The sequence below is a fragment of the Lonchura striata genome, chromosome 2 (genome assembly GCF_050655825.1).
Source record: "Lonchura striata isolate lonStrDom1 chromosome 2, ASM5065582v1, whole genome shotgun sequence".
NCBI lineage: Eukaryota > Metazoa > Chordata > Aves > Passeriformes > Estrildidae > Lonchura > Lonchura striata.
This window is the reverse complement of record NC_140704.1, coordinates 155,105,450-155,131,977: the sequence shown is the minus strand read 5'-3', so window position 1 is coordinate 155,131,977 and position 26,528 is coordinate 155,105,450. Positions and strand designations below refer to the sequence as shown.

General features: G+C 47.4%; 1 protein-coding gene across 1 annotated transcript; it reads right to left on the bottom strand.

The window, feature by feature from the left end:
- Positions 1-7,553: 7,553 nt before the first annotated feature.
- On the bottom strand, positions 7,554-25,762 carry LOC116183337 (secreted Ly-6/uPAR-related protein 1-like). The gene is made up of 3 exons (XM_031504190.3): positions 17,857-25,762; positions 14,695-14,814; positions 7,554-13,571 (listed from the first exon to the last, which is right to left on the bottom strand). The coding sequence occupies exons 1-3, from the start codon at positions 17,906-17,908 to the stop codon at positions 13,360-13,362; spliced, it is 384 nt and encodes a 127-aa protein (XP_031360050.2). The 5' UTR covers positions 17,909-25,762; the 3' UTR covers positions 7,554-13,359.
- Positions 25,763-26,528: the final 766 nt, after the last annotated feature.

The window sequence follows — 26,528 nt, the reverse complement described above, 5'->3', positions numbered from 1 at the left end:
TAGGAACATTCTGAGGTTGCCTTTCCAACCCGAGTGCCCTGTAAATCATTATTCCAATGGGATCACTGGAACACAAACAACATCATTTCCAGGCATTCTATAAGGAAAACACAAACTGGGAATAAATTCTTCCCTGGGAGAATGATGAAGCCCTGGCACAGGTTTCCCAGAGAAGCTGTGGCTGCCTCATCTCTGGAGGTGTCCAAGGCCAGGTTGGACAAGGCTTGGATCAACCTGGGATTGTGGAAGCTGTCCCTAGTCATGTCTGGGGCTGGAATGAGATGATCTTGAAGATCCCTTTCAACCCAAACCATTCCATGATTCCTTGAAACTCTGAAAGCTCCTTGGTGGGGATTTCTCCAGCTCTGCCAAAGCCACAGATCCTGGAGCCAAGTGGGTTGACCCCAGAGGTGCCACCTGGGATAAAACCAGGAAGTCCCAACACTTGCCCCACTATTTCATTTGGGGTAAGCGGTGAGATGTTTTTCAATTACGTCCCTTGCTTCAATTCCATTTCTCCTTCAGCCATCTCATTTATGCCTCCCTTGAACCACTGAGATTTTTTTTTTGAGGTCCACACCCTCCAAAAAATCATCAGGCACGGCTGATTGCAGCCACCTCTCAGGTGGCTGAACTGGAGTGGCTCCGTAGCTGTCATCGCTTTGAGGAGGCGCATGTGGAGGAGCTGATCCTCCCTCCCTTCATTGGCCACGGATGCTTCACCCCTTTGATCTCCGCCCAATTTGGCAGCGTGTTTCCCACATTCCGGCTGTTCCCTGCAGAGATCACGGCTGATCATGGGAGATCTGATCTGAAAGGCAGAAAATCTGTGTGGGTGAGGCTTTGGAGTCGCTCCCCCTGGTGTGAAGCGGAGCTCTCCAGGCACAGGGTGATGCTTTGTGGTTAGACATCAACCTGAACGTCTCTGTGGTTTGTGTCTTTTTTGATATAAAAATTAATATTTTAATTAATATATTAGCTCTGTTCCAACTGGTGTGAAGCTGGCCTCAACTTCCTGCTTCTGGAAAAGCCTCTGATTATTTATTTCCCCCCAACAACCACAGAATGATATGTTTTTGATTAATTTTTGCTGAAATTTAATTCCCTCCTCATCCAGTTGACCTGCAGGTCCGTCTGTTTTTTTATGACCCTCCTCATTCCTGGGGGCTGTTCAAAACTGTCCCTGAAAGTTTCCCTGGATTTGTTTAAGAATGAGTCTCTTGCTCCTTTTTTTTTTCTCTCTGGAGCTCTCCCAATCATTTCGGTTTCCCTCTTGTCCTGTCACAGTGAATCTTGGAAGAGTTTTGGCTCAGTCTTTTCTAGACCTTTTTTGAAATGCTCGGAGAGGACAAGCAGACAAAATGCAAGGAGAACTTCAGGGAGAGATGGATAACTTGTCCAAAAGCTGTCTGAGGAAACCAGGCAGGGCTTTACTTGGTCAGTGGAGACTGCCTTTGGAGCAGACATCCACCCCACACCTTCCTGACTCTTGCACGGAGCTCAGAGAAGTTGCCACCTAATTTTTTTTTTTTTTTGTTAATGGGATTTAATAAAGTGATCTGTGTTTTCCTCCTAGCTCAGCTCAGGCACGAATTTTTGTAGAACAACCTGGCTCTGGTTTGTTGCTTCAGCTCCCAGCCTGAGAAACCTTCCCAAGGGCCTGGATCTGTCTAAACAGATTCCCTTGGGAGCAGTAGGATTCAGCAGGGTTCTGGATAAACACAACCTTGCTGTAAACAGAGCTAAGTGCCCTACAGTATTTCTCTGAATATATTTTGGTTTTTATCCCTGTCCCCAGGGGAAAAAGCAGCTGAATTCCCTCTTGGCAGCCCTCCAGGTAAAATCCAGCTTGGTGACTTGGATATAGCTCAGAAATCTGGGAATCAGCAAACAGCCTTGCCAGAATGCTTCACACAGGGATCTGTGTTGTGCTTCCAATCCTCACTGAATAGGATAAATCCAGTGTGTTTGCTAATTCTTCCTTGGAAGAAGTGTTCCAAGAGGCCAAGGCGGTTGTGATTTCCTGCTGGGGATTGCAGAACCCTCCAGTGACATCCTGAGGAGGAGGCACCAAGGTTTTCTTTTATGTCCTTGCATAAAAAAAAGCCCTTTGCTGCTGCTCCTGAAAATGTGAAGTCTGAATTTCAGCAGTGCTTGAGTTGTTTCATCTGGACGTTAATCCCTCTAATTCCTTGGGACAGGGACACCTTCCACTATCCCAGGTTGCTCCAAGCCCTGTCCAACCTGGCCTTGGACACTTCCAGGGATAGGGCAGCCACAGCTTCTCTGGGAAATCTGTGCTACCCTCACAGGGAAGAATTCCTTCCCAATATCCACCTAACGCTGCCCTCTGACAGTGGGAAGCCATTCCCTGAGTCCTGTCCCTCCATCCCTTATCCAAAGTCCCTCTCCAGCTCTTTTGAAGCCCCTTTAGGCACCAGAAGGAGCTGTGAGATCTCCCTGGAGTCTTCTCTTGTCAAGGTGAATGCATCCAGCTCTCCCAACCTGTCCATGCAGTGCCGCCTTACTTTCCTGGAAAACAAACAAAAAACTGGATAATTGTACCCAGAATGAGCATCCCAGTTTGCAAGCAGAGCTGTGCACGTGCCTGGATCAGGAAGCAGAAACGTGCGCTCGTGAAATCCAGGAAGTTATTTTCAAAACCGATTTTAAAACCAAATTTGGACGGCTTCCTTCACTCCGAGGAGGATTCTCGTGGTTATATAAGAAGATTATCTTTGACTTCAAGGCTGTGTCAACGTGAGTCAGGCCCTCAAGGGCAGGGCTGTGTCACCAGGCTGTGGTTATGGATTTGCAAATCCCTGTTCCCTATGTCAACCCCAACATCCCCCGTGCAAACAAACTGGGAAGGACTTGGAGCCAGCACAAGGTATCCATGGGAGAATGGAAACTCTTGCTGATGTTTGGAAAGATATCCAGCTGGATGTGACAACAACTGAGGTGTAGTGAAAGGTGTTTTGGGGGTAAAGCAGAAATAAAAGGAGTTGCCTCCCAGTATGGATCCAGATCTGGAATTGTACATGGGGTTGGAAGGCAGCTTTGGAGTCTGGGCTGGTCTGGGGAATGATTCAGCTGCTTTTCCCAACATGTGGATGGAAGTGCAGTTCCAAAGCCCATTTTTGGTGAATTACAGAGTTTTATGGACTTTTCTTAGGCTATGGTAAGATGAAGGTAGGGTAGGAACTGAGCCATCACTCATAGTTCTCTCTTTTTCATGGATGAACAATATTTCATGGGATAGTAGGATGGTTTTAGTTGGAAAAGACTTCAAGATCACCCAGTTCCAACCCCCTGCCATGGACAGGGACACCTCCCACTATCCCAGGTTGATCCAAGCCCCGTCCAACCTGGCCTTGAAGACTTCCAGGGATGGGGCAGCCACAGCTTCTCTGGAAAACCTGTGCCAGGGCCTCACCACCCTCACAAGGAAGAATTCCTTCCTAAATTCCAATTTAAATCTACTCTTTCTTTCAAATAGAATTGTTTCTGTTTGCTGGATCATGTTTGAAGCTTGATTTTTTTGGAGTAATTAATCATTTAAATTTCTTCACAAACCACATGGAGTTTTTTATTTCATGAACTTTTGCAAAGGGCTTTGGTTCAGTGTCACACAGGACAGGTTTATGACATGGCTTCCTTGACTCTAAAATAAGAGCAATATTTATCAGCCAGCTTTGATGCTGGAATTTTTCTAAATTCAGGCTTTGAACTCCTCAGAGGAAAAGTTGTTGTAGAGCTTCAAAGCCTTGTTCCAATAATTTGTTATCCTGGCAATGAACCCTTCCCAGTGCTTCCATTTGATTGTATCCAAGGAATTCAGGACAGTTTCCAGGTGCAAAGTTTTCCTGAGAGAAGGATCTCACAGAAAGCTTGGCTGTAAATGTTGCATTCTCCATCCCCCAAATCCAAGGTCTGGATGCCCAGTGCATCCTTGTCCCAGTTATCAGCCAGAATTAGAATATGCAGCTATTTATAAGGAAAACCTACACCTGGATCCCAAAAATAGAGAGGGATAAAGCTTTAAGAGGAATTAAAAAAAAAAAGCCAAAACATTGGAAATAACAGTGCTGCGTTTTAACAGCTCAGGTTTGTCATGGGCCTGCTTTCCTTAAAAAGCTGTTTTCTACAGTGGTGACTAATTCCATGCATCTTTCCAGACCTGTAGGATGGGAGGATGCAGCCCAGGGACGGAACTTTGAGTTTCCAGGAGAGAAGGAACGCTACAAAATGAGGAGCAAGAATGGTTCAGGCTCATTTCTTCTTCTGTGATCGGGGAAAAAAAAAAACCAAAACCATCCCACTTTGGACTGGACCTGCCTGGGCTGCAGAGAGGAACCTGCTGCCACCCATCCCCAAGGTATACTCCTTCCCTTGGGATGGGGTGAACCCAGGACACGGCAGGGACATTTCCTGGGGTTATTTCTACCTCGGTGCTGGGAGGAGGGGACTTTGTCACTCCTTGTCCCCAAAAACAAAGCACGAGGATCTTGGAGCCAATCCAGCTGCAAATATCTGGGGGCTTATAGTCAGCTCCTACAAACTCCTAACAGCCTCATTAAGCTCAGGTGCACCTAATCCTTAATGAACCAATAATGTTGCCACATGTTGTTCTGGGGTTTGGATGATTACAGGATTCCATAAAACCCCTTCTTTAGCCTCCAGGGCTGGCAAGAAGCTGCCAAAATAAATGAGGTTATTTAGCAACGATGGAGAAACAAGAACAAAGCTCCATCCATCCATCCATGCCCCTGCTGTCCTGGATTTCCCAAAAAAACCCAGCCACTCCCCAGGGCCCCTAATCCCAGCACTGCTGGCACCACAGTTCAGAGGTTGGGACACGGATCAGGATGGATTTCATCACTCTGGCTCAGGTTCCTGGGAATTCTCAGCTTGAACAGAGCTGCCCTGAGCAGTTCAGGGTGGGGGACCCAGCTGTCTGCTTGTGGGCTGGAGGATGGTTGAGGTGTAAAGCTTGGAAAAATTCCATGGAATCATGGCAAGAAGAGAAATGACACTGAATAAAAGAGCTGGATGACAGAATAAAAAAAGGTGCTGAACGCTTCATCTTAGATGAGAAATTAGGAGGGATTTCTTCACAGAGAGCGGAGTCAAACACTGGGACAGGCTTCCCAATGGTGTTCCAAACCTGTCAGGGCTTAAGAAGTATTTGGATAATGCCATTTATAACAAGCTTTAACTTTGGTCAGTCCATAGGTAGTCAGGCAGTTGGATTAGATGGTCATTGTAGGTTACTTGCAACTGCAAATAGCTCTTCTTGCAACTTGCAAATAGCTCTTTCCCTTCCCTTCCCTTCCCTTCCCTTCCCTTCCCTTCCCTTCCCTTCCCTTCCCTTCCCTTCCCTTCCCTTCCCTTCCCTTCCCTTCCCTTCCCTTCCCTTCCCTTCCCTTCCCTTCCCTTCCCTTCCCTTCCCTTCCCTTCCCTTCCCTTCCCTTCCCTTCCCTTCCCTTCCCTTCCCTTCCCTTCCCTTCCCTTCCCTTCCCTCTCCCAGTGACCTCGTGGATTTTCAAAGCAGCTTTCTGTCAGGAATTACATTTCATTAAAAAAAAAAAAAAAGGGAACACCCTTTTTTGGAACACCCTTCCAAAAAGTGGAACTCTCAGCTGTGTTTTTCTATTGAGTAAGGATTCACGAATTACCTTTATAAAGGGGTAATACTGTAGCTCAGATATTACCTGAATAAAACATCTCAGCTCCTTTATCCAATCCAGGAGGCAGAAAACAACAGATCCTCCAAGGACCCTTCTTGTGATGTTCTCCTAACTGGTGACATCTTGCACAGAGCTTGGGTTTCTCAAGGTGACAGTCACAAATAATGATAATTATTGTACTTGGAATGCTGATCTCCCAAGAGCAGATCAGAACAGGCTGGAGCCTGCGGAAATACCACTCAAGAGCAGGGAGAAGAAGAGCAGTAATTTATTCTCCATGTGTTTTTTGACCATCACAGCTGTGAAAGTCTGGAATATGAGCCACAAAGATGCACAGATTTCAGATGAGGTTTTTTCTTCAAAGAAGAAATAAGAAATAGGATAGAAATAAGGGTGGTATTTGACTTCTAGAAGCCCAGGAGACCCTAGACATGAGCTCCTTGAGTAGTAAGAGCGCTTTGAGTTACCAAGACTGGCTCTCTTCGCTTGAAGAACCCCACCAGGCCGTGACATCTTTGCACAGAGCTGGAAAAGCAAAAACAAGATTTCAGAAACCCCTTTTGTGATCCAAGGGCTCCAGCAAGCATAAAACCCTTCCTAGTTGCATCCCCAAATTTCTTAAGCTGTCCATGGATGGTGAAAGATGGCATTTTGTTTAAAACCCCTCATTTTGTGGGGAAAATTATATTTTGCTATTCACTCTCCCCTCCTTTCCAGGCTGACTTTCCTGCTCTGCTGTGAGTGCGTCAAAGTCTGTCACCATCTCCCGGGTGTTTGTTTCTCTTTCAGATTTGGGTGGCATCTCCCAGCACGGTGACAGCTGTCGATGCTAAAAACACCTCTTCCCCCGTGGCTCCTCTCCCTGGAGATTGGCAGCAGCCAGGAAAGATTAGGAACAACGTCTGGCTTGTTTTCAGCCCGGCTTTGTAAGGACATGGCTCATCTGGTCCTGGTTTTGTGCATGAGCGGGTAATGACACAAAGCTGCTGCTTTGGATTCGCTGCGTGGAAGGAGTTTCTGGAGGCCCTGTGGATTTCAGGAAACAGAATTTTGGTTGGAAAAGTGTCAGAGTCCAGGACATCCCTCTGGCTGCCCTGGCTGTCTCGAGACCCTGGCAGGCGGCTTGGAGACCTTGGCGAGAAGTCAAAAACATCTGTGGTTTCGATTTTAGCCCGTGGAAAGCTGTCAACTCTGTATGAGGAATTACAAGTCACAAGGGTTTTAGTGATATTTGAACTAGCACAGGGTTGAAAAGTAGAATTTTGGGGTTTTTAAGATAAGAGGTTCAGGCGACAAGATGGAGGGATTTGGCTGTGTCCTGACCGTCTTCTCCTTCTTCTCACCCTCCATGTCTTGCTGTGATAGTGACAGTTTTCTATTGGTTTAAGGTAGGGGCACACTGTCCGACATAAATGTTAGATATTGGTAATAAATTGTAAACATAGTATACATAACTTTTGATAAAAAATTTAAACACCGCCTGAGAGGGCTGGGCAGATGGCCATGGCCTCCTTGCTAGCTAGAGCTCGGCAGGTCAGAGAAAGAATGTTTAGATAAGAGAAGAAATAAACAACCTTGAAACTGCAGTGGGAAGCATTCCAGGCTCCTTCTTTGGCTGTGTTTGGGGTAATGGAAGCAAAGACTCTTTATGATCTCTCTTGTCACCCTGACCTAGGAACCCCAAGAGAGAAATCCACAGAGTAGGGTCTGCTAAAGCTTCCACTAGGACTGAAGACACCTCATGAAGGATTCAGAAGGTCTGTGAGCAAGAACGACATCAAAGCCCGTTGATAATCAGCTCATGATGAGCCTGTTCCCAGGAATTCCACTTTGGGTCAGTGTTCCTCACTGGGAGCAGTGGCACATCCCACTGCTCGCATCTCCCTGCTGGCTCCCAGCCACCCTCTGGAATCCTGCCACTGCCCAGGGCACAGTTTCGACTGGCAGATTTCCACCCACCCCCGGGATTTCACGGAGGCAAAGCCTTCAGCCCCAGCCCGTGTTTGTGCCTGGGCCAGGGAACCCAAGGTGCAGCCAAGGAAGGTGCGGAGCAGCAGGTCTCAAAGAAGGAGCAGAGCTTCTCCCAGTCATCCCAAGCTCCTCACTTTGCTCCTCTGGTGAGATTTTTGGAGGTGTCCTGTGCCCTTCTCCCTCGATGATCCCTGTGGGTTTCTTCCAACTCAGGGTATCCTGTGATTCCAGGATCTAAATCCAAAAGTACTGCGGGAGCAAATGCACCGACACTGGAGCGCCTTGACTTCACTCAGCCTGCTTTTCCAGGAAATCTTTTGCATCTTCTTCCCTGATTATTGAGTGAAAGCATTTCTTGTGCAAGGATGTGAAGGGATGGATGTCTCAGTCCCAACAAGACAGGAATAGCTCTACTGCTCCTGGATGATGAGGCCAGGGCAAGGCTGGACATTAAAACAAGGTTAGAATTGTGCCTCAGTACAGGGGTGTCACTGCTGGTGTGACTGGGGACACATCAAATTGTCCCTGGAATGGGCAGGAAAGCCCTGAAGACCTGGAAAACGTATTCACCCCTTGCATTACAGCAGCCTGGAGTGCCAGGACAAGGGGGAATGGCTTCCCACTGACAGAGGGCAGGGATAAATGGGATATTGGGGAGAAATTCTTGGCTGCGGAGGTGGGGAGACCATGGCACAAGTTTCCCAAAGAAGCTGTGGCTGCCTCATCCCTGGAAGTGTTCCAGATAAAGTTGGAGAGGGCTTGGAGCAGCCTGGGATAGTGGAAGGTGTCCCAAGGCATGGGGTTGGAATTTGATGATTTTTACAGGCCCATCCAACCCAAACCATTCCATGATTCCATTAAGAGACCTGCTGGCCAAAGGCATCCTGTGAAATTTTTGTTGACATTCTGGAGTAGGTTTTTGGGACTCTGATCCATGGATTTCACGTGTTTTGGCTTTCAGTTCCCTGTAACATGTTGGATCTCATGGATTTCAGCACTTTGCCCAGCCATGAGCTGGTGCAAAATCATTTCCCCCCAAGGCACAACATCCCCACCCACATTTACTGAGGATATTCAGAAACTTAAAGCTCAGTCCTAAAAAATGTGGGGCTGGACCAAGCCTGGAGCCACCAACGTGTGACAATTCCCATCTGTCCAACGGGGCCTGAGTGATAAAAGGGATCAGGACCCAGACGAGGGCAGAGAAGGATTAAAACACATCCTGTGTGTTTCCCAGCCAGATGGGAATGTGCAGAGTGCAGCCCCAAGTCTGTGCTGGAGGTGGAGCCCACCCAGACCATCTGCCCCAGCCTTTTGCAACACTCTGAGCATCTCTCTCGTATCCAAGTGACCCAAAATGACTTTTCTAAATTAAGATCCCAACCATGATGCCGTGCTCCACTTCCTTCCCCCTCAGCACATCTGCTGCTAACACTGAAAGTTTCTTTTCACCTCATTTTTAGGCTTTGTTTTCAGGCACTGGGCTGTACAGAATAAAGAGGGAAAGAGGCTTCTGTGTTCCTCTGGAATTAGGGATGTGAGAGTCAAGCAGGAGAAGAATGAAGATATCCAAGAGAGGATGTGCTGCCGTGTCAGAGGCAGATGCTCCAAGCCCTCCAAACCCTAATATGGAAAAATGGCTCTATTTTAAGACCGGAAAAAAGTGCACATGATAGGATTGAGATGAGAAATAATTTGGGAGTGATATTGAAAATGATATCGCTGCTGCTGTACTTCAGCGCTGCCAGGCTCATTCCATAATTAATAACTCCTTCAGATGGAGTGACTTTCCTTTGAGGGTGTAGAATTAAACATTTAAATCCCTCTCTGTAAATACAAGGCTGTGGCAGAGCTCTCCAGAAGCCTTGCAGCTACTCTCTAATGTATATTTATATTCTAGATAAGTATTTTTAGCAAGAACTACAAGTCCTCTCTGCATTTGATGACATCAGAGCTCTGTTTTACATGCAATGTCCCGACTGCAAAAAATATCATCCCCTTCTTTTTTCTGCTCTTGGAATATCGCAATAATTTCTGCCCTTGTCTCATCTCTCTTTCACGTTTAATGTGTGTTCCAAGAGAGCTGTGTGGGGCTTTTTTCCTCTCTCTTGCTCCCAAAGATAATAAAATACATAAAATTTTTGAAAAACAAAGCAGCCAAACAGCTCCTGGTGTTTCCCACCTCTGCAATTGGGCCATGCTGGGATAACAACCACCACTCATGGCCTGACCAGTGTCCTGCTGTGTAGAGCAACCAGAAATGATCCCTGCTGGAAAACCCAGTCCTTTAAATATTAATCCTGCTGTTCCCATGATGCTTCTCTGGGAATCCAGCTCAGGGCAAACCAGGATTGAACCTGGGTCCTCCTTCAGTTTAAATCCAAGCTGACTGTTTTGTCTTTCCAGGGAAATTATCCTTTGGAATGCCCACTCCACCTTCCGGAATTGTGCTGCTCACAAGAAAAGGCTCATACCTAGCCCTGATTTTTGGCTGGAGGTGGGACTCGACAGGGTATCCCAGCTGGAATATCCTCACTGATGAGCCTCTCTTGTTCTTTACTCTCTAATTTCTGGGTGGAAAAAAGCAGTTCAGGTTTGCAACTGGAAGTGGGAGATGCAGATCAGGGAAAAAAAATCCTCCCTGTGAGGGTGGTGAGGCCCTGGTACAGGTTGCCCAGAGAAGCTGTGACTGTCCCATCCCTGAAAGTGCCCAAGGCCAGGTTGGACAGGGCTTGGAGCAACCTGGGATAGTGGGAGATGTCCCTGCCCATGGCAAGGGGCTGGAATTTGATGATCTTGAATCTCCCTCCCCACCCAAACCATCCCATGACTCTGCGTACTTCTAGCGCTGCCCCACATTTGCAGAAGGGCTGGAAGGCAATGGAAAAGGCAATTTTTTTTTTGACCAGATACAGCATAAGGCACTGAGGAATGCCCTCAAATCTGGAGATAAAATCTCTATATGTGCTGGGAAGAACAAGCCCTCAGAGGGACAGGAAAAATCCCTCAGCAGAGCAACATCAGCGCTGGATTCCGCTGGCTGTGAAGCCTCACCCGGCAGGGCCGAGAGGTTGCAGGTCTTTTTCTGGCCCTTTGGAGACACATTTTCCTCTGTTCTATTTTCTCCAGCCTATATTTAAACTTCTCCCTCCCCGTGTCCACTCGACCCAGTGACGCAAAAATCCAGCCAGGCCTTTGAATCTCCTGCATTTCCTGGGGCAGTGGCGCTCACTAGGTTTAACTCCTGAGGGGTAAAGGGAGGGATAAATAACAGAAATAACCAAAAAAACAGCAAATTCGATTTTTTTAAGTGCTCCCAGTGATGCCTGCTCAGCCCTGTGGCTGCCACAGTGTGAACAGGTGGCTTCTAATGCAAAAAAAGGACATTTTGTACCCCTTTGTGAAGGGTTTGTCACCTCTCCTAATCAAGGAATGTTTTAGAGGTGCTTTGAAGATAAAAACCTTCAGCTCCTGAGCTGAAAAAGCTTCTGAGTCTGTTTTGGTTCCAGCAGAAACTCGTGGGTCACGTTGGCAGGTAAATCCTGGGTGACAGGAGGCCGGGAGGGGCAGGATGCTCACAGCCAGCGTTGGTGGCACGAGGGGACATTCCCCACGGGGACTTTTGCAGCACACCATGGTCACTCCCACCCACAGGCATTTTCTCTTTTGCTCCCTAAAACCCTCCCAGTTGTCCCAGTTCATATCCCAAAAAATGCCTCTTCTCCCACTGGGCTGTGTTTTACCCTTTTCCTGCTTCTTTTCTAGCAGGAATAGCCTTAAATCTGGCTTTTCCAAGGAGGATTTTTGCCCTCCTGTGCTCATCCCTGTGCGTGGTTTTCCCCCTGTCTGGCACAGGGCAGTTTGGGAGCTGAAAAATAAGGCAGAAACCCCCTCCCTGCACCCCATGCTGCCCCACACTCCTTTCCCACGGGAATATCGAGCACAAAAGAAAGATGCTGCAGGCTGAAAACCAGAGAATCCAACTTTATTTACGAAATTCTCACCCAGAAGGGAGCCCTCACCCTCCCAGTCCTTCTGTATCCAGACCCTGCCCCATCCACGGGTGGACAGCAGAGCCCAGGATGCTGCAGAAAATGTGGAAAGGCTGCTGGAGACAGAGCTGGAAGACAGGATAAAAAAAGGGAATGTGATCTGAGGATGGCAAGGATGGAGCTTTGCTTCTGGCCTGACAAATCCGGCTGGTTTGGAAGCAGGGAACAAACAGAACAGACGAGTGGGAAGCAGGGGCTGGTGCTCAGTGTCTGTGAGGGTGGGTGGAATACTGGGATTTGAGTAACTTCCAATTATTATCCTCCCCATGGCATTTGCTCCCTGTAGATCTCAGCATTGCCAGGGGGTTTTCAGTGTTTTAGTGGAGCTCTGAGGGTTTCACCTCCAGGAAAAATGGCTCGCCGTCCTCCGAGCTCTGGCAAGGAATGCAAAATTGTCAGAGTTTTCTTCTAAATGGTACTGAGACAGACCTTGAGAAATGATTGCCTCTGTGCAAGGAGGAAAAAGAGCCCCCTACTTTGGTTTCTTGTGAAAAGAGAGTAGAAAAGGAAAAAAAATTGAGGATAAATAGACTTTGCCACAGAGGAGGTTGCAGGGGTGCTGTGAGCACACAAGGATGGTGCACGGGGTATATCCATCCTCCACTCTACCCTTGCTTCCCCATCATCCGGATGTTCCCTGGGCAATAGGAACAGAGGGAATGGCAAATTTCCTGCATCTCTGCGAGCTGGCCACACCTGGTTCATTCATATCTGCTTCCACTCCAGCTGCTTTTGCAGCAGGCAGGGCCTCAGAATCAATCCCACATCTGCTCCAAGCAAATCCCAGCTGGGATCCCAGCACTTTTAATGGATTTTTTTTTCCCAGAGCTGAGGGTCTGGGATAACCATTATTTTCCCTATCCTGCAGTTTCTGCTCTGAGGGGATGAAGGGAGGGCAGAATAAGAGAAGAATTTGCTTGGAATAGTCTTTAAAACATCTGGAAAGGGAAATCTGGGAGCTCCAACTGCAACCTGAGCTCAGGCAGAAGCTGAGGCGGGGGTTGTGTTTGTCTGGCCAAACTTGGAAATTTGGGTTGTGGGTCTGGCCTACTCTGGTCTGTCCACGGGGTGTTCTGAGCTTTCCCGAAATCCATCCTGTTCCCACATGGAAGCTGAGCTCTTCTGAACTCATTCCTTAGTTTATCCTTGGCATTAAGCTCCAGATCTCTGCAGCTGCCACCCACACCATGACGGGCAGGAAGTAACTGGGCCCAGATCCATCTGCTCCTCTCAGTCAGGACATGGCACAGGATTCCCAGAGAAGCTGGAGCTGGATCCCTGGATCCCTGGAGGTGTTCCAGGCCAGGTTGGATGGGGCTTGAAGCAACCTTGGGCAGTAGAAGGTGTCCCTGCCTGTAGCAGAGGGTTGGAACTGGATGATCTTGAAGGTTCCTTCCAACCCATTCTCTGTGGATCCTGAGGACCAGAAGCAGCTGAAGGTGAGGAACATCTGCTTAAACAGCTGGAAACTGAAGATTTGAGGGGTTTAAGTCCAGGTTCCCAAACTCTTGGCTTGAATCCAGCGTTGAAGGTGGGGTGAAGCCACACGTCAGAGAAGAAGGACGTTCCCAAAGCATCTAAGAGTTCACGAGGCAGCTTGGCAGGGAGAGTGGTGGGCTTTCAGTGGAGCTGGGACACTTGTGACCTCACAGGGAGCACTGGAGGGCCATGCCAGCCACCACGGCCACCAGACCCAGTGCTGCGGAGCTGCTCCTCACCCCACTGCTGCTCCTGGTGTCATCCGTGCACAGGTCAGTGTAGCAGCAGGATTTGGGCTTTTGGGCCCCTATCCCATCGTAGGAGAGGCATTCCTCCTCACAGTCCCTGGTCACGGTGATGTTGCCAAAAAAGGGATAACCTGGGAGAGGCAGATTGGAGAGGAGGAGGAGGTGAAAGAGGGGAAAAAATAGGGAAGGAAAATGGGATTGAGAAATGCTGACAGAGGAGGTGTTGGACATCCCTGATCCATGGGTGCCTTTAGGCCAGTTTTTTTTTTTTTTTTTTTTTTTGTGTCTTTGTTTTTGTTTTGTTTTGGGTTTCTTTTGTTTTGTTTTGTTTTGTTTTGTTTTGTTTTTTTTTTTTGGGAACAGGCCTGCCAGCTCTTACTGCTGACTCTCTTTCACCCTCCCGCTCCTTCCAAAATCATTCCAGGATGGACAAGGGACACTATTCCCTGTAGATGTTTGCACTGTCTATAAATTTAGGGTCCGTAGAGATATTGGGGTAGGAAAGTCAACACAGAGGGAACAAGCGCAGTGAATCCTGATACTTACTGTGAGGCTCCAAATCTGATGGAATCCTCTCCTTCGCTCTCTAAAGTGGGATAATTTCTCCTGGGTTTTTACAGAGATGTTAAAGGGTAATCCAAGCTGTGACTGGGATGGGGAGAGGGAAGTGTGGCCAGCAGATTGAGGGAGGGGATTCTCCCGCTCTGTTCCAGTGAGACCCCACCCGGAATTGTGCATCCAGCTCCAGGATCCAGCATCAGGAGGATGTGAAGCTTCTGGAACAGAGCCAGAGGAGGCCACGGAGATGCTCCAAGGGCTGGAGCCCCTCTGCTCTGGAGCCAGGCTGGGAGAGCTGGGAATGTCCAGCCAGGAGAAGGCTCCAGGGAGAGCTCAGAGCCCTTCCAGTGTCTAAAGGGACTCCAGGAGAGCTGGAGAGGGACTTGGGACAAGGGATGGAGAGGCAGGACACAGGGAATGGCTTCCCACGGCCAGAGGCCAGGGTTAGATGGGATTTTGGGAAGGAATTCTTGGCTGTGAAGGTGGGGAAGCCCTGGCACAGGTTGCCCAGAGAAGCTGCGGCTGCCCCATCCCTGGAAGTGTCCAAGGCCAGGTTGGATGGGGTTTGGAGCAATCTAGTCTACTGGAATGCAGGCGTTTGGATTTCAATGATCTTTAAGCTCTCTGCCAACCCAACCCATCCTGGAATTCTCAGATTTCTCCCCAGGACCCCTCAGGGACAGTGGTGGGACTCACCTGTATCCATGGAGTGCAGCGTCGTGGTGCACACGGTGGCTTTCGGGGGACACAGGGTGGCTGTCTTGCACTTGGAAATGTCTGTGGGCTCCTTGCAGGTGTAACATCGCAGGGACTGGGCTGCAGAGGGGACAGAAGGGCTCTGAGGTGACACAGCAGGGAAGACAGACCCAAATCTGTGGCTTTCTGACCAAAATGCAGCAGTGTCCAAAATTAAGCATGTCTGGAGGCAATGAAAAAGCTTGGATATGCCAGAGGGGGGGAAAAGACCAAATCCCAGTGCTGGAGGACAAGGGTGGTGTAGCAGGAACTGGGCTTGAGCTTGACTTTGGAGGCTCAGCAGGCTGAAAAAGTGGGATTTAGAGGGACCTCACCTTGAGCTTTGGTAGGTCTGAGCATCCTCTGGAGAAGGGGAGGCTGAGGGGAGATTTTTGGGATCTACAACTTCCTCGTGAGGGAAAGTGGAGGGGCAGCACTGATCTCGTTGAAGCAGTGACAGAATCCAAGGGAATGGCCTGAAACTGTGTCAGGGGATGTTTAGGTTGGATATCAGGAAAAGGTTCTTCCCTCATTTTGGGGGAACAGGCTCCCAGGGAATGGTCATGGCATCAAGAGCTCAGGAAGAGTTTGGACAATGCTCTTGGGCACAGGGTGGGATTGTTGGTATGTCCTGTGCAGGACAAGGAGCTGGACTTTGATAATCCTTGTGGGTCCCTTCCAAATCAGGATATTCCGTGATGGTAAAAACCAGCTCCTTCTGCACAGGGTGGGATTGTTAGTATGTCCTGTGCAGGACAAGGAGCTGGACTTTGATAATCCTTGTGGGTCCCTTCCAAATCAGGATATTCCGTGATGGTAAAAACCAGCTCCATCTGCTGAGAGCAGCATTCCCCAGCTGTGACAGTGACAGCTCTCCCATCCCTCCCCTCACAGCAACAGCTCCTTCCTGCTTGTTGAAGGGAAATTCTGCAGGAATCAGTAACCGAGGGCAGGATTTAAATTTCAGAGCTGTATCAGCCATCCTGAGGGCTGAGTGTGGCCTCAAAACCGCTCTCATCAGGGGCTGCTGCTGCTTTTTGAAGTGTACAAACCCTTGCTGGCTGTCACCTGAGGGAGGGACATCTCTAAATATGCAAATCTTGGTCACAGCAGCTCTCAAAACCCGCAGTGTGAGCGCTGTCCATCCACAGCCAGCAGACACCGAGAGTGTGGATTTTCCAAAGTCCTGCTGGTGTGGCTTGATGAAAAAAACCAGCCTGGTTTGAGATTTTCTATCCTACCCTCCTTCCACCGGCTGAAAAACAACCTGCAAGCGTCCAGTGCCATCTGTTGGTAAAAATTCACACCGAAGCTGTTTTTTGTTTTTGTTCCCGTTTTGCTGTTAAGAGGAACTTCTGGGGCTTTGTGATAAGGATAAATATTTTTGAAGGCATTTGCTTGAACACCTGACTTCAGAAGGAATTTTCAAGGCATCTGCTCCTCACAGCTGCTCCTTTGGAAAATTCAGCTGTGGGGTGGAGCCTACACAGTGCAAAACTTCTCTTTCTTATTCCTTAGCTCTTGCTAAGGAATTCAATTCGAAGAGACAACTCCTTGTCTCTTTGCAGAAGTAAAAAGGATTTTTTTTTTCATGGGAATATTTCAATTTTCTTGTGGCCATGTCCCTGTAAACAAGGGTGGCGGAGCCATCCCTGTTTGTCCCAGCTCAGGACCTCACTAGATCCCTTCCCAATGATCCATGATCCAATCCATAAAATTGTTATATATTTTAACAGAGGTAGCACATTATCAACCATCATTTGGATGGATGGATGGACAGAGCAGTCCTGGCTTCAGGCTCTTGAGAAGCTGCCCTGCAACCCTTGGGGTGAGGTGGTTTCCATTTACAAACCTCCACATTTTCATGGAAGAGCTGGGAAGTGCCTTGGGGGAATTAATCCCAGTTAAAAGCAGGTTTAAGGAAGGAAAACCTCAATTCCCTCATCTTTCACTGACTCTGGGTGGGGCATTTAGAGGACATGGGTTTTGTGGGAAGGCTGCATGGAAGAGGAAAGCCCAAATCCATAAGGGCTGGGACTGGAGAACTGAACAGAGATAGCTCTACATCCTGATCTGAGCCAATAATTCCCTGTTCCTCACTGTTCCTTCTATTCCGTGATATCAAGCCTCAGGAATATGAATGGTCACAGACACATCCCTCAGCCACAACAGGGGTGCCCACACCAGCTGCTTCCCTCTGGATTATCCCAAAAAATTAATTTATGTCTGATTTCAACTATAAAAGAAAATGGGGTTGATAACTCTGTTTCCATAAAATTCTTTGAGACCTTGGGTGGCTTCTCAGAAATTCCGTTAAATCCAAGGCAGGAATTCAGATGGAGATGTTTGATCCCTGCCCAGGCTGCCTTTCCTTTGAGATCTTCCAGGGTCCCACGAAACAGCCTGAGGATCTCTGGGGCCCATGGGCTGTGGGTTAAACCCCTCTGGGGTGGTGTCATCCCTGGAATGCCCGTTCCAGGCAGGGATGTGGCTGCAGCTGGTCACATCTGCATGGAGGAAGGACACAGCGATGGCCAAACCCTGCTGCCAGCTTGCCCAAGATCCAGGCTCATCACAGACCCATTGGGAATGGGGATTTCCCATTTCCACATATCTCCTGGAATAAGGGGAAATTCTGGAGCTGGGGATTTAATAAAACTTTCCAATGCCCTTGGAGTTATTTCTCATACCTCCACCTTAATCTATATTGAAGTTTCACCTTCTGGCTTTCAGCACTTCCAGCAGCCAGCTGGGAGGTTTTAAGGATGTCAGGAGTTCGGGATGAACATTCCTGATGGGACAAGGTGGCAATTCAGGTAGAGACTGGCACTTCAAGCTCCTGCCCAGGCTGGTCCTGCCCTGTGCCTTGTGGTTGTCCCCTCCATCCCTGGGTGTGGGTGACAGGTATCCAAAAGCCCTGCATCGCTCCCAGTCAGGCATCACACTGTATTCCCACCAGGAATACACTGCCCCTTTCCCATTTCACCCTCTCCTTCCACCTTCTTCAATACAAAAAGCATCATTTCCCCTACCTGGGGGTCACCAGGTCTTTCCCCCTCCCTGCCCTACCAGGAATTTCCCAGGGTGGGGGGCCCTGGAGTGTTGGGAATGAGGAGCTCTTACCCAACTCCACGAATGCCAGGCCCAGCAGGAATCCCACCAGGAGTTTCTTCATGCTGAGAGCAGATCCAGGCAGCCAAGACAGGTCCAGAGAGCTTCTCCCAGGGAGCTTTATATATTTTCCCACCCTCCACCAGCTGTTGATCCTGTGGGCGGATTCCTTTGGGGTGATCAGGGGAAAGCCCAGCTCCAGTCTGGATTGGGATTTGCAGAGGAACGAGTTCCCTGATGAGGTGACATCACCGCAGCGAGCAGACTCCTGCCATACCTCGGCTCTTCCCTAGGTTTATGTCCTGGGGCTGGTCTCCCATGGAAAAGCAAAAACACGTCTGGCACTGCAAGGTGTGGCCCCATGCCGGGGTTTGGATGGGGAATGTGACAAGGTTTGTTTGCTCCTTCCAGTCGGGCTCCACGAGCCCAGAGCTGGCTTGTGCCACACGTGTCGCGCTGGCCAACAGCTGTCAAGGGGCAAGTGACAGCAGGCTGGGCTTCCACATGCTTTGGAGAAATTATTCCACGGGCTGGCAGGACTGGGATTGCCCAGAGGTGTCTGTTTTCCCAAACACAGTTCAAAACCAAGCCTGGTTTCGGGATTCCTTCATTATTAACTGAGCTGCTGGGCTTGGGAATCGCTTGGAGGCCAGTGGGATATGGTGCTTCCAAGTCTGGAATTGGGATAAGTCTGGTGGTCTCAGGTCCTGGGTGATGCTGGCAAAGCAGGACACAGCCTTCCTTTGGAAAGCTGTCAGTTATTTGCCAAATTTTATCCTGAAGCTGGGAAATAAGCCCAACATGGAACCATGTTGGAAAATTAATCAATTTTCCCACTCCAGCACATCAGGGCAACCCTTTCAAATGTCATAATTTATTTTGTATCTTATCCAATATTTGGGGAGACAGCTTCAAATGCTCAGAGCTGGGGAGAAATTATTTACTTCTCCCTTTGGACTGAGCCACTGGTATTTTATATTTCACAGGAAAAGCTGATAGGCTTTTCGCTGGGTTTGTTGTGATCTAAATTGGAAAACCCTGGTGTTGTGCAATTTCCCATGAAACAGCTGAATAAGCCAAAGAGGCAAAGTTTGTGAATCACTGGAGCACTTGGAGATTTTAGGGCTGGAGATGAGGTGAGTGGAGGAGCTTTAATGAGATGCTTTGCCTGTCACAGACTTGTGACACGTGGGAATATTCCTGCCATTCCCGGCAGCCTCTCCTTCTTCCCAGATGGAGGATGGTTCCCAGTAACCTGAGAAGTGTTGCTAATGAAAATTTCCACAGCCACGGATAACACAACGCTGACAGAGCTGTGGGAAAGGGAGAGAAAGACCTACACACCCTAATCCTTCTCTATGAGAGTGAAATTTATCCTTTGTTTTATCTTCCTTTGTTCTCTGAGCTCATGTGATTTAAAAAAATGGATGAAACATAATTTTCTGGGGACACAGGAAAAAATCCACTCGATGAAATCCACCAGACCTGGTTACATCCAGATCCCTGCTCGGAACTGGGCAGCTCAAGGCACATTTGAGCAATACCTTAATTAGCAGCCATGAAACTGGAAAAGGTCCAGTGCTTCCAGCATTCCAGGAGATTGTGCCTCAACGGGAAAGCACAGTGGGGTTAGCACGGTAAAGCGGCTCCGGTGGAGCGTGGAGTGGAAATGTCCATGGAAACATCCTCTCATACCTGAAAGTCATTCCACACTGAGAAATTCTTGGGATAAATCTGTGCGGTTGAAGGAATAGGGATATAAATACTTAACCACCGTCTTAACTCTGTCTTAAAGGCTTGGAAAGGTTGGAGATCTTTCCGTAAGGAAAAACACCGGCAAAACACCAGAGCTCCTGCAGAGGTGCAGCGGTGCCAGGCTTCAGGGAAAGAGGATTTGGGAGTGTTCCAGTAAAATTGTGAAGGCAAGGAAAGACTTTTAAGGTCTGTTACCTTTAAGGTATTCCTTGATCTAAAGATAATCAAGAGCTTACGGAGAGATGGAGCCCTGGAAACAAACCCAAAACCCAACACAAACAACCCCTGGTGGTGTCCAGGTGTGTGTTGGGATAGGAGGGATCTGGATTTTGATTCTGGAAGTGGCAACACCTTACTGGCTTTCCAGGTAGAATTCCACTACCACTGTCAAGAACAAAATGGGATCCTAATGAAAACAAACAAACAAACAAACAAAAAACCAAAAAACAAAACAATAATTAGGAGAAAGGGACAACAGGATTCCCACCAAAAAAATTAATTCACTGGCTCCTTTCAACTTGGTAGAGTTAAATGAGACTGGAAATTGAGGTTGGATCTTAAACATCGAAAAAAATTTGGATTATTTCTGTAAGTACAAGCAGGGAAGAAACCTGACCTGATTTAAACCTGATAAGTAAGTGGAAGCTGTGGTTTGACAGAGCAGTTAGGTAAGGCTTAGACAGCTTGTAGGACTCAGGTGGGCCAAAAATTCCCTTCTGTCTCTGCCAAGGGTGGAATAAGCCCTGGGAAAGGTTTTAAGGCTGACTGACAGGAGCCAGAAGGGACTTTGGTTGAAATGTCATTTCAGGTCTGGAGAGCAGAGAATATCAATGAGACATGGTGTGTTTGGGAGAAAGGTTTGTGTGCCAGAAGCCTTCAGGAATTCTCAGTAGGATCAATCCAAACCTTCTCCCAGCCTGTCCCTGGGAGACTGTCCTAATTGATAAGGTAATATAGGGAGATACAATCTCTGCTTATCACAAATACCAGGAAAGACAGATGACAGAAATTCAGTTTTTACGGTAAGAAGGTGAAATGCTTCACCTGCTCTAACTTCCCTTACAGTCAATTCTTGTTTCAATGATTATACCCAACATTTTTATGAGATGTTCTGTGGCAGGGAGTGAACACCAAGCTTTGCTCAGCTGTTCCAGTCGTTGATTATCAGCCACATGTGAAATTAGTCCAGTGTAAAATATTTCTACAATGATTTATGAACTCCCTACAGCCAGTGGCTCTTGTTGCACCTCTCCACTAAATTCAATTTCTCCCTGCTGCAATTTTTCTTTTCTCCACAGAAATGTATTTTGTCTGGGATATCCCTTGGGTAGACTTTGGTGGGATCTCTGACTCCTTCTCTGGAAAGTCTGTTTTTCAAGACTTTAATCTTGTGAGCTCCCTCTGTTTCACCACCTTCTCTCCCGCATTGTCCAGCCCAGATCTGGACATTTTCTTCAGCCACTCCACAGAATCCCAGAATGTTTTGAGTTGGAAGTGGCCTTCAAGATCACCCAGTTTCAATCCCTTGCCATGGGCAGGGACACCTTCCACCATCCTGGGTTGCTCCAAGCCCTGTCCAACCCAGCCTTGGACACTTCCAGGGATGGGGCAGCCACAGGCAACTTAGGCAATCTGTGCTAGAGCCTCCCCACCCTCACAGGGAAGAATTTCTTCCCAATATTCCATAAAACCCACTCTCTTTCGGTTTGAAGCCAGTCTCCCTTGTCCTGACACTCCATGCTCTTGTCCAAAACCCCGACACTCCATGCCCATGGTCCAAAATCCCTCTCCAGCTCTCCTGGAGCATCTCTTTGGCTACTGAGAGCTCACAACAAGATCACCCCAAGCCCTCTCCTCTGCAATCCCAGGAATAAACACTACGGATCCACCTACTGTGATACAAACACCAACCAACCCTATCTGACACTGTGGTCATGTCATGGTAACCATGGAATTAATCTGTGTGACATCCATGTCTTTCCCGAGAGCCGATTTGCAGGATGGAGTCTGCTCCATTTCCCAGATATCAGATTCCCAAGCATTCTGGCGAAAACTGTTTTGCAGGAAAACACAGATACTGCTGATCACTACACTCAGCCACCTGGAGTTCAGCTCCTGTGACTCCAGAGGGGTAGAATTTTTGCCAGGGGACTTTTTGGATGCTCCACCATCTTCACGTGTGACTCAGTAGCAGGTAACCTCTCTGCCCGTGCCCGTGGCTGCAGCGATGTTTGATGATCCAATGGAAGTTCCAGCTCTCATGGGTGTGTGTCAATAACAAGACTTTGGGCTTGTTGGGGTGGAGTTGGTCTCCACCCTCCTGTTGAAACTCTGCCACTGGGCAGGAAGGAATTCAGGTTTCGTTGGGCTGGAAAAGGGTGAAAATGTGAGCACGCTTATCCCAGGAGCTCTTTAGGTCTGTGTTCCACAGGCTGTTTGATATTAAATGTTTCTCCTCCAAAAAAAAAAAATCCATATTCACAGCTCTGATTCAGTCTCTGAAGAGCTCTTACCTTTTTTTTTTTTTTTTTTTTTTTTTTTTTTTTTTTTTTTTTTGTGCCTGAGCTTCATTTTGCTGCTTTTCACCCCCTGTCTGAAGATGTGAGGTGAGAAGTTGAACCTCTCCAAGCAGAGGAGGGAACTGTACTTGCATTTCCCAAATTCTGGTTTAAGCTCACTAATCCCAAGGCTAAAAAGCAGATGCTCCTAAGGATGGGAAGAAAGATTCCAGATGTGCTGGATTTTTACAAAAAGACGTACAGATTTTTACAAAAAGGTGAGTTTTGTTCAGGTTGTGAGAGAAAAAAGGGGAGTCCAGGGAAACAGTCACGTGGAGGTTGGAGTCACTGAATCATTGAATGGTTTGGGTTGGAAGGGACCCTAAATCTCATCTCATCCAACCTCCCAGCCATGGGTAGGGACACCTTGCACTAGACCAGGTTGCTCAGGTTCCTCTTCCAGCCACAGCATTGTGGACAATTCCTTCAGGCATCACATCTGTTTGGTCCACCCTGGGAATGTAGGTCTCTCAAGCATTTTCTGAAAACAGCAAAAATGTCCAAAATGTGATTCTGGATTGGATTCCAGAGGGATGAATATCCCCAATTGAGGCATTTCAGGCTTCCTTTAAGCTGTATCTGTCCTGCCATGGACTTGTGAGGTGTCTAACTAGTGTAAAGTCCCCGAGTGTGTCATGTCCTAAATCCACTGGATTTGTTCCAGGGATTTGCCCAGGCACACTCCGAGGTTCATGGATGTTTCCAGAAAGGTCATTCTGGTTAGAAGGATGAGAAATTCAGGCACGAGCTGTGACAGTTGTGATCAGGATCAGAGAATGGATCCTGATCCCTTTTAAAGATCCCATTATTCCGATGTGATTCCCTTTTCCATCCCAGTGACAGTTCCTGCCAGCCCTGTGTGAAAGCCCACGTGATTCATAAATCCACAATCCATCATATAGGGAGCCTGTGTCCATGTGATTTTCCATCTGAAATCTGGATGATTTGGAATAATGGTTGGAAAAGACGTCTGAGATCACCAAATCCAGCCACCACCATGTTCACCATTAAACCATGTCCTCAATTGCCGGTTCCATGTGGTTTTTTTGAACACTTCCAGGCATGGTGACTCCACCACTTCCCTTTTTCTGATGCTTGAACACTAAAAAAGCCAAGGCTGAAGGATGCTGGGAATATTCCTGGGGGCTGCTGGGAGTCTCCAGTCCTTTTCTCCACACTTTAATCAGCTGATGGCACTGTTGATCTCTTATCAACATTCTGCAGTACGAGGGCAACCTGCAGAGCGTGGCCAGTCACAGAGCTACTGCCTTCCCTTTATCAGGAATATTTTCCCTCTTTATCAACTTTGGTTGTGCAGAGAAAGGAAACAGGGACCTCGCTAGGAACTTGTCACTTGTCAAACCCAGGGACTGTCACCGAGCCTGTGACTGAGAAGTGCCTGACATCACTTTGTCAACCTTCAGCATCATCAGCAAGGGCCTTTGACTGACAGGCTGGCAGCGAAGTCTGTCGCCAGGTACAGATCTGGATGAGTCAAGCTAAATAAGTAACCCCTGCTAAGTAATAAAATTAGCCTGTGCTGGGTGTTGCCATGGGGATCCAGCACCATAATGGGAATAGCGTGACAAGGAAGCCAATTCCCATCAGTGGGGTCTCTATGGTCAAAACAAAAAGTTGTGGGAGCACCAATTAGCAGAAAATGCAGTGGAAATAGCTGTTGCCCTCATTTTCAAAAGAAGTTTTCTTTTGTAGGTATTTTGAAAGTTTTAAAGTTCTCATAAAACTTCTTTAGCCTGCTGATAATGTTTACATATTTCTACTAGAGTTCTCACTTGCTGTTCATGTAAATCATTATTGTTTTACATTCTTCTTTGTGGGAGGAAAGAATTGACAGACTGTTAGTTTGACCAGTGTAGTTAGAGAGGTGGCAATTTCATCCTCCAATCCACTGTCACTTTTAGAATTCTATAAATTGCAAAGTCAGAAATAAAATTAGCTCTTTTTCTCTTTTGAAGTTACTAAGCTTCTGTGTACTCATTTCATGTCCAATAGCAACAAATAGCCTTTGAATATTTGCAGAGTCACGGACAGATTGAAGCAGGACAAAAAGTGCAGAGTGGGAGTCACCTTGCCTAAGCACAGCCTGTCTTCTCTACCATAGATGGCTCCTGGGTGACTCAATGGAGCTGTTTATTTTTCCAGTCAGGCAGACAAATCCAAATGTCATCAGACAAAAGCTTTGTCAAAAAGTGGATGGCACTGGGGATTACCAGCTCCCCTTCACCTGCTTTAAAGGGAACCTTGCATGGGTGGAGGCGGGATCACCTGGAGGTAAATGTGTGTGTTTTGTCATGGAACCGTGGAGTGGCTTCTGTTGGAAGGGACCTGAAAAATCATCTTGTTCCAACCCCTGCCATGGGCAGGGACACCTTCCACTATCCCAGGTTGCTCCAGGCCCCATCCAGCCTGGCCTTGGACACTTCCAGGGATCTGGGGGCAGCCACAGCTTCTCTGAGAATTCTGTGCCAGGGCATCCCCACCTTCATAGCCTAGAATTCCTTCCCAATATCTCATCTAACCCTGCCCTCTGGCAGTGGGAAGATATTCCCAGTGACCCGACACTCCATTCCCTTTTCCCAAGTCCCTCTCCAGCTCTCCTGAAGCCCCTTCCAGTGCCTGAAAGTTTAAGCTCTCCCTGGATCCTTCTCTTCTCCAGGCTGGACATTCCCAGCTCTCCCAGCCTGGCTCCTGAGCAGAGTAGCTCCACCCCTTGGAGCATCTCCGTGGCCTCCTCTGGATTTGCTCCAGCATCTCCACATCCTTCTGCTGTTGGAGTCCAAATCTGGATACAGAATTCCAGGTGGGATCTCACCAGAGTGGAGCAGGGGGGCAGAATCCCCCCCTCACCTTCTGCCTGCACTGTGGGGACACAGCTCAGGACACTGGGGAGTCTCAGGACTGCCTTTCCCTGCCAGAACAACTCTCAGGCACACTTTGGGATCCTTGGAGTGTCCTGTGCAGGGTCAGGAACTGGACTTGGTGATCCTTGAAGGTCTCTTGCAGTCCTGGACTTCCCCTGAATTTTGCCAATCCATCCCAGCAGGACCAAGCTCCTTCCTCATCCATCCACGTGTCCAACTTCAATGACCACATCCAACGCTCTCTCCATTTGTTGTTCTGCTTCCTGACATCCTACATAATTCCAGAGCCCTTAGGCCTTGCCAATTAATTTTGATTTAATCCGACTTCAGCTCCTTTTAGCCTCCTACACCGCAGATCAATTGTGCCTTTCCTTCCTCGCCCATCCCTTCCCTCCCTGCTGAGATGTTTTTGAGGTGGCACACCCTGATTTCTGGGATCAGGAGTGTAACACACTTGGAATAATATTGTCCCCTCATCCATTTGAGTTCTGGGATGATTAATTTTTAGATAAGCAGAAAAACGTTGATATATGGTTGATATATAGATAAATATGTTGATATCCAGATATATTTGTTGATATCCAGAGAAAAGAGAAGTGAACTGGAAGATCAAGGGTATGGATGCAAAGTGTGAAGCTTGTAGTTCATTGAAATCAAAGATTCAGAAACCTCTTCGGGTTTTTTTTTTTTTGGGTTTTTTTTTTGTTGTTTTTTTTTTGTTTTTTTTTTCTATAAAAAGGAGGAAAATGGAGAAAAAATTTCTAGAGAGAGCAGCTGTGGCCTGACATGGGTGAATAATTTCAAAGATTATTCCAGGAATGAAAGGGAAGCCTAAACAAATGTATGAAAAAATGAGCAGCAGACAAAACAACATGAGGGAGGTTAAGAAATATATAAAGGAAAAATTTGCAATAGTCAAAATTACTTAGATCTCGAGAAAGACATTGAATGCTATTTATTCATTTATTTAAAATGAATTATTTAAAGTTATTTAAACATTATGTAAAATTATTTAGCCTTTAAACTGAGAGGCAAAATAAACTAGTGATAGATGAAAACTGCATATTAAATTAACCACTTGTTTATTCAATATATAAAATACTTTTGATTTTAGGGGTAAAGACAGCATAGAAAAAGGTGTCCAGAAAAAGAAACAACCACAACTGATGTGGAACAAAAAAATTCAATGTGTTCAAGCTGGGACAGGATGTTTTCCATCCCAGAACTCTTGGAGAACTCAGATACAGAACAACAGGTCCAGGTCCACTCCCAAATTTTATTTATAAATTGATCAAGGCAGAATAATGAGGTCAGAATTTAGCCCCTAAATTAAAAAGAGAAGGGGTAAAAGCCAGTGTCTGACGACAATAGAGTGCCAGGAGTAAGAACAAGGTTTGAAGGTAGGAAAATAATAAAAAACCTAGAAAAATACTTAAAATCCAATGTGGTATTTTCTGTTTTCATGTTAATAAAGTCAGATTTTCACAAG

Coding starts and splice junctions, on each gene's coding strand:
- LOC116183337 (XM_031504190.3), bottom strand. CDS start 17,908: ATGAAGAAACTCCTGGTGGGATTCCTGCTGGGCCTGGCATTCGTGGAG. Junction 14,815..17,856: donor CCTGGCATTCGTGGAGTTGG/GTAAGAGCTCCT, acceptor TCCCCTCTGCAG/CCCAGTCCCTGCGATGTTAC. Junction 13,572..14,694: donor GCTGCACTCCATGGATACAG/GTGAGTCCCACC, acceptor TGCCTCTCCCAG/GTTATCCCTTTTTTGGCAAC.